At 31.0% G+C, this 8,687-nt stretch overlaps 1 protein-coding gene across 1 annotated transcript; it reads left to right on the forward strand.

Annotated features, from left to right (window-relative positions):
- Positions 1 to 676: 676 nt before the first annotated feature.
- On the forward strand, positions 677 to 3,765 carry LOC111409696. The gene is made up of 5 exons (XM_023039710.1): positions 677 to 1,459; positions 1,598 to 2,192; positions 2,309 to 2,411; positions 2,741 to 2,953; positions 3,603 to 3,765. Exons 1-5 carry the CDS (start codon positions 677 to 679, stop codon positions 3,763 to 3,765), a joined length of 1,857 nt encoding a protein of 618 aa, XP_022895478.1.
- The last annotated feature ends 4,922 nt before the right edge of the window (positions 3,766 to 8,687 follow it).

Genomic DNA, 8,687 nt, shown 5'->3' on the forward strand with positions numbered 1-8,687 from the left:
TTACTTCCATTGAAGTTTTTTAATCTTTTTAGAGCGCATAAATGTATTGTCATTTCTAGATCTGTCTTTGTGACTTTAATTTTTTTTCCTTTCAACTATGAAGAGAGGTAAGAAACGAATTACCGTGTCATGCCGTAAATATTATTGCTACAAACTTCAAATCAAACTTTTAGATAAGTTTGTACTCCTTTATACAGGCAAACTTCTACAACAATATATAGTGGATATGTATGTTAAGATTGAAGCTGCGAGATTAGATTATTTTCGTAATAATCAAAAGACTATATGAGGTGAACTTTACCAAGAAATTTTAGATAATATACAAAATGGTGAGAATAGAGGCTATAAAATTGGCAAATCAATTGTGTTGTATGTTAAGATTGAAGCTGCGAGATTAGATTATTTTCGTAATAATCAAAAGACTATATGAGGTGAACTTTATCAAGAAATTTTAGATAATATACAAAATGGTGAGAATAGAGGCTATAAAATTGGCAAATCAATTGTGTTGCCTACATGGTTTATTGGGGATCCTAGAAATTTAACTAAAAGATATATGGATGCAATGTGTTTAGTTCAAAGATATGGAAAACATGATGTATTTTTAACAATGACATGCAATTCAAATTGACCTGAAATTAAACAAGAATTGAGGCACAATGATAGTATACAAAATATGCCAGATTTGTTAGCCCGAATATTTCGAGCAAAACTTGAAGAACTAAAAATAGATTTAATAAAGAAAGAAATTCTATGGCCTATAGCTGCCTATGTGTATGTAATTGAATTTCAAAAAAGAGGTCTACCTTATGTTCATGTTCTCCTGATATTTAAAACCAATTTTAAGATTACTAATTCTACGCAAGTTGACGAAATTGTTTCTTGTAAAATATCATATCCAAAGAGAAATCCTCACCTGCATGCTACTATGGTCAAACATATGATGTATGGTCCTTATGGACAATTAAATCCTACAAATGTGTGCATGGAAAATAACCATACTTGTAAAAACAAGTATCCAAGAGAATACATTTTGCATACTTCATTAGGTAGTAATTCATATCCACTTTATAGGCGTCGTGACGATAGTGTTACTGTTAAGGTCAGAGGGTCTGTACTAGACAATAGATGGGTTGTACCATATCATCCTTATATTTTAGCTAAGTATGATTGTCACATTAATGTTGAAATTTCTTCTGTTAAAGCAGTCAAATATTTATACAAATATGTATACAAAGGATATGATCGTGTTAATTTTACGGTGAATAAAGAAACTAATGAGCATTATGTTGATGAGATTTTGAATTATCAAACCGCTAGATGGATATCTGCACCGGAAGCTATATGGAGAATTTTTAGTTTTGATTTATTTGACATATCTCCTTCCATAGTTTCTTTGCAATTACATATTGAAAATGCTCAGTTGGTTACATATAATGAAACAGATGATTTATCAGAAGTTATAAATAAAGACTCCATTCAACGAACAATGTTAACTAAATTTTTTAGAATGAATATTTCAAATGAAAAGGCACGAACTTTACTTTATAAGGATTTTTCTACATACTTTGTATAGAATACATATTTTCGAGTTTAGAGTCCTAGAAAGAAGCAAAATGTTATTGGTAGAATAGTTGCTGCTAATCCATTTGAGGGCGAGAGATACTTTCTAAGAGTTTTATTGAATCATGTTAAAAGGCTTAAGTCTTTTCAAGATTTAAGAACAGTTAATAACATTGTTGTGCCTACTTATCGCGAAACTGCATTTTTACATGGTCTAATAGGTAGGAATAATTATTGTGAAATGTGTTTAAATGAGGCGATCACCTATGAAATGCCTATATCATTGTGTCGCCTGTTTGCTAATATGTTAATTTTTTGTAACCCTGCAAATCCTAGGAATTTATGTGTTAAATTTAAAGTGTACATGATAGAAGATTTTTTACATGCAAGCATGACAGTATGTGATGTCGAGATTAGGGCTTTGAGATGCATAAATTCATTCTTGAAAGTTTTTGGTACAAATATAAATGATTTTGGTCTGGTAAATTTTGACGTAATTGTGAATGATGTTGATGTGTTAGCAAACATGATTTTAGAAGAGACTACAAATATTAATGTTCAGTGTGACATGCATTTTACAGAGAATTTAAATAAGGAGCAAGAATCTGTCTATGATGTTATTTTAGACTGTGTTGTAAATAATAAAAATGAAGTTTTTTTATTGATGGTCCAGAAGGTACTGAAAAAACTTTTCTGTAGAAGGCATTACTTGCTACAGTATGATCTCGACAACTTATTGCATTAGCAACAGCATCATCGAGAGTGACTGCTTCTTTATTGCCGGCTGGGCGAACTGGTCATTCACGTTTTAAAATCCCACTTCAATCAAATCTGATATGCGATGTTCAGTAAGTAAACAATCATCACTTGGTCAACTTTTACAAATGACAAACCTAATTGTGTGGGATGAAGCACCGATGATTAATAGATGTGCTTTTGAAGTTTTGGATAAAATGTTAAAAGATATTACTGAATGTGAATTGCCATTTGGTGGAAAGGTTTTTGTGTTCAGAGGATATTTTTGACAAGTTTTGCTAGTAGTACAAAGAGAAACAAAAGATGATATCATGAAGGCCAGTTTAGTTTTTTCAGATTTATGACAATATTTTATACAACTACCATTGATTGAGAATATGAGAGTTAAATTAGATCTTTTGTTCTGTGAATATTTACTTAGAATTGGAAATGGAATAGAAAGAGAACATACGTATCACATGATTAAGCTTCCTTCAGATATAATAATAGATTTTGAGAGTGAATTTGAATCATTGAAAAAACTAATTGCTATCGTGTTTCCTAATTTTCACACATATGGTGACAATTTGAATACTATGATGAACAGAGTTATTTTGACTCCAAAAAATGAACATGAGGATGTAATAAATAATATGTTAGTTAAAGAAATTCCAGGAGAGATATTTACATATTTTAGTTTCGATGAAATAATTGATAAAACAGAAGGATTTATTCATGAAGACTTTTTTAATAGTCTAACTTCAAATGGTATCCCTCCACATGAACTTGTACTAAAAAAAAACTGTCCTGTTATGTTGCTTAGTAACATTAATCCTTCAAAAGGTTTGTGAAATGAGACTAGACTTATTTGTCGAGAATTTAAACGAAATGTTATTTTAGCCAAAATTGGAATAAGTGAATATCGTGGAAAATAAGTATTTTTACCTAGAATTTCATTTATTCCACTTGAAGGAGATAAGTATTCGGTACCATTTAAGATAACTCAATTTCCCATTCGTCCTTGTTTTGCAATGACCATTAACAAAGCTCAAGGTCAAACTTTAGATTTTATTGGACTATATTTGGCTGAACCTGTTTTCTCACATGGTCAATTATATGTCGCTTTATCTACAGCAAGAACAAGAGAAAACATAAAAGTTCTAATAAAACCAATGGATGAAATAAAATCACACAATTGTTGCACAAAAAATGTAGTCTACCTTGAAATTTTGAATTTGATACATACTACTTAAGAAGTCTATAACTACAAGTTTCGCTTAATTGGACTGCCAATCTATTGTTAGCCTAAAAGAGGATATTTTCTCTGCTAATTCATCTTGTGTCAAGGAGAATAACATTGAGCTATACAATGTTAGTTATTTTTACATGTTATTATGCGTTTCAGTTATACTTTACTTGTTAGTACAAAACATGGTGCACATAAAAGGGTTAGGTCATTATCTTTAAACATGTCCTTCATAATATTCCATGTTCAACATATCTTTATTTATTTGGATCAGTGATAAGATACGAAAAGAAAGGATAAAAAACACAAGTTTATTACATAATATTTCAATCAGTATATTCTGATTATCTACTACAATTAGGACTTACGGGGATGAAGAAAGTATTCGTTATTACAGATATCTATCGCAATCTTTTGTCTATATATGCTCATCCTATCCGACGAAACTGATTCAATTGGATATCCCAAAATAAAGCATTCTATATATTTGATCACGAAAATTCCACAATTAGGCCTGTGAAAGAAATAGTTTAGTGTTAAAATAAATGACTAAGTTTAGAAAATTAAATATTCTGCTAAAAAAAAGCCACTTAAATGCTTACCCATTGTTTGCACAGTTTAGGTAAGGTATAATTTCTTGCTCCATTTGTTTATTCCTATGTTTCCTTCTATCTCCTACAGAAGATAAAGTTGTTTTCAATAGTGCTTCTACCACACTCAATGAAGCTTTTGCATGTGCTTTTACTTGATCCGGTGTGTGGGCGTTATTACTGCAATCATATATCTAGAATTTCCATTCAGAAATATTGACAACGAAAAGGTACCAGCTATTGCCCGAATATGAGCACGTAATTAATATATACTTGCATCTCATCCAAGGACGACCAAATATAGGTGCTTTTCCATTCATATAACTTTGTAAAAGAGTTCCATCTGGTTCACCTCTGGTGGTTCCCATTCCTGTGTTAGTATGCCACATCATGTGACGAGCACATTCTGCTTCAAATTTGAAATCCATAATTGCATATTCTTTTGAAACAAGCGGACAACCATCATTCATGAGCCGCCTCAATAGTTTTAACTCTAGCTCAATGTTCTGATAAAATAAATAGATATAAATTAGATTATATATATCGACTATGAAATAAAATTTATTGTAATTTATAGACTTTACTTACAGTAATATTTATGTCCTGTGTTTGATCCATTAGAGTTTTCAACATGTCTCTTCCAAAGACATTGTTACTGTCATCGTCCAAGTATGCACTATATGGCATAATTTTAATTAATTCCAAATAAATCAAATATAAGTAAAATTAGATTTATTACCCAAATTGATTCTCCGCTATAAAATTTCTAATTTTTATGTATCTTTGCATAGGATAGTCCTCCAGAGGACGATCTGAAGATGATGAAGACTGTATTTGTTTCCCCTTGTTTTTCTTCTCTTTTATCGACATTTTAGAGCTCTCAATTTGTTCAGCTGTTGATATCTCATTTGGTTTATCGCAGGGAACAACACTTGTATCGAGAGGGACATTTTGTTGTATGGAACCTATGATGGCTTCCATGTTTGATTTCCATTCAGATAATGTGTTCAGTGTTTCCTGATTTTGTTCATCAACATAGGATCTCATTGAACTTAAACTGGTATCAATATAAGATTGCATACCCTGATATCTATCTTCCTGCCACTTCTGTTGCTGTTCGAAAAATTGCTTTTGGTTGTCAAGAATTATCTGATAATGATGTTGCATGTAATCTTCTTGCCATTTTTTTGCTCCTCAAATAATTGTCTTTAGTTTTCAAGAACCGCATGGTGGCGAGCTCTTGATTCATCAGCAAATTCTGCCTTTAAGTTGCTATATACATTAGACACGTTGATGCTATGTATTGCCTATAGATACCCAACAATTCTTCCATTTTATCTTCACTTAAGGAGTTGGAGCCACTGGGAACAGAGCTAGAGTCAAATACAGGTGAAGATGTAGAAGTACCGGGAATCGTCATTTCTTGCACATATATATTGTCTGGGATTTGTTCTACTACATTATCCAATACTCCATTTATAATCCCATCTAATCTGCTGTGTCCATTATCCACTGGCAATGAAAGAGTTCCGTACCAAAGACTTTGTAATTCTTCTTCATTAGGCTGTAGCACAGCAATCACTTGAATCTGTAATCAAATTGAATTATCAAAATCGTTTATTTTGAGTTTAATTTTATTTTAAGATAATTGAATGTGAGAGTAATTGTACATTCATAAAAACATACATTACGAGTAGACAAAAAAAGCTTTATCTCTTTTTCAGTTACAAATTGGTTGGGTTTTTACTTGTATATTCTTGGACACTGTGATTTTTTATGTTTACGATGTCCAAATTTCTTTTCGATCTTTGGAAATACTTCATATATTCAATACTTCAAGATAATTAAAAATAAATATTATATGTATAAAATTTTTTTATGGGAATATATTGTACATAATAAGTCAATACAAGAATAGAGACTAATTACCTGGAATGCAAGTGGATACCCATGTAATGCATATTTGCATTCTGTTTGTTCATTCAGTTGCATCCTTTGTATTCTTTTAGATTGTGATGCTTTTAATGAATATAACAAGATCAAATATGCTTTGCGACCCCATAGATATGCAAGGAACTCATCCAGATGCTCAACCATACCAAGAGTTCTATAATCAATTTGTCTTGAAATGGGTGTCAACACACATTCGACCAACATGACTAAACCAAGCTTCAATTTATCTTCTTCATGTTCACACGCATGGAATGCTTCATAAAGCATCTTCATACTGATTCGACATGTACCATTAAAGTATTGATTTCTAAGACGATCATTTGTATCATTAATATCCATGGATGGTTCATGGTAAGGTAATCCAGTAATAAGACAAAATTCTTGCATACCAAATCTGGCTATACGATTGTCTAACCTTACCCAAATTTCATCATTTTTCCCACAATTCACAAGCCTCAATATAAATTCATGCACTAACCTCATACTAAATTGTACATTTTTTCTTTTGTAGAAAGCTCCATAAAGAAATCCATAAAAATTACTACACATCAACGAAAATTGCTCATTCGAATATAAAAATTGTACAAAGTCTCTAAGATATTCGAAATTTGGATACTAGACAATTGTAGCAGAAAACCATTGATCCGGAAAAATTATGTATTCTAGAGACATCTGCATGAATTATTCCAAAAATCACATCTTATTTATGAATGAATCTAAAAATTAAAAATAGAGAAACTTTTTTTAAGAGTTCCAAATAAACATTATATCTTCATAACCTATACATGCACAAATATTTTAAAATCGATAATAATATATCTTATGTTCGTATCTAGACAATTCAGACAATTCATGACATGAAATTATGCCTCGCCTTAGCCCCGCCTCCGTGATTATAGAGACTTGGCCTCCATAATCACGGAGGCCAGCCTTCGTATTTATGGAGGCCAGGCATGCCTAGCCTTCATATGATGGAGGCCTTAGCAAGGCCTCCATGATTACGGAGGCAGGCCTCTATCATACGGGGGCCTTGTTATGACCTCCGTAATTATGGAAATCCATTAAGGCTTGGGTCTCTATAATTACGGAGTTCTTATGGGTAAAATTATTGCCCATACACAGATCTGTGCAGATATATGTAAGTTTTTTTGATTGTAAATTTTTAAGTAAAATTGTTACCTTTTTCGACCAATTTCAGAGCTTCTCCCGTTTAAATCCGCGGGGAGTTTCTCTTGAAAATGTATAGATTTTTGGGACTAAAACTATAATAAATAAGCTTTATACCAACCACAAGATAAAAAGCTGTTATATATGATCTGTATATTATTGTTGTTTTATGCATTTGGTCAACAATCAATGAAGTATTTTTGTTTTGTTATGAAATACAAACTATTCACACCTTTTATAGAATCTCAAATCTATGTCTTTGTTTGAATTCTTTAATTTCATACACAAAATCATACATCAACATATTCACATGTATTTATATATTTATTACAATTCAATTTATTTAAACTAAATAAATAACTGAATTAAATTTTCCTTCCATTACAATGAAGGTTTGTAGCATTAATACTTTTTTCCCGGTGAATTCAATTTAATTTAATTCAGAGCCATTCTTGTACCATGTTTAAACCTTTGTCAGCCCATGTCTATGTTCAGTCATTATGAATCGATAGAGTATGAGTATGATAAGATTTTACCGTGTAAATCTTGACCTTTTTCATTTTTTAATCCAAATTTTGACGTCCTTTCATTATATTTATAATAGGGAGAACGAATAAAATATAGTTTTACATATTCTGCTCCAAGTGTAAATCCTTGAACTCACGTTATTTATGTACTATCAGTAAATGAATATTACAAATAATCTCCATATCTCATGCAAACAACAAGTTATGACAGTATATGACTAATAATAAGATTTTACTTAGTACATACTTGTATTACTTTTTATAAAAAAATAAAATTAAGAATAGAAGATAAAGTACGGGAAACCAAATATGATATAATTTTATATCTATATATATCTTCTTTTATTTGTCAATTGGATATCTCAAAATCGTTTGCCATAGAAATCTTCATTTTGTGTGTATTTTGCCTCTATTATTCTGTTACGAAATTGTCACGATGAAAGAACAATACCAATTTCTACCAGAAATTATTTCCAACAATCAAAAGTGGAAAGCTAAAGTGATTGTAGTTGAAAAATAATCACCAAAGCTTTCGAGACAAGGCAATGGAAGGTACCAACATTTGATGTTAATGGATACTCAGGTAACTCTTCTTCATACATTTTTTCTTCATTTCATTTTTTTTTTTGTTTTTTTTCTTAATCTAAGATCACGTATATTACAGTTATTTATATGGTTTCTCATCATTTTTCAGGGTAATACTATTCAGGCAAGCTTATATGATTCCAATATCACTGCTTTTGAGGATCAACTTGTTCTGGGAAAAACTTATGCTATTTCGAAAGCTTACGTAAAAAACAATACGACAAACTACAGATATTCGACTGGCTCTCTACAATGGACAATATCTGAAGAAACTCGTATTGAAGAATTGAATGAAGATAATCTAGAGTTTGTATTTTCAAC

This window comes from Olea europaea, chromosome 14, assembly GCF_002742605.1.
Source record: "Olea europaea var. sylvestris chromosome 14, O_europaea_v1, whole genome shotgun sequence".
NCBI classification, from domain to species: Eukaryota; Viridiplantae; Streptophyta; class Magnoliopsida; order Lamiales; family Oleaceae; genus Olea; species Olea europaea.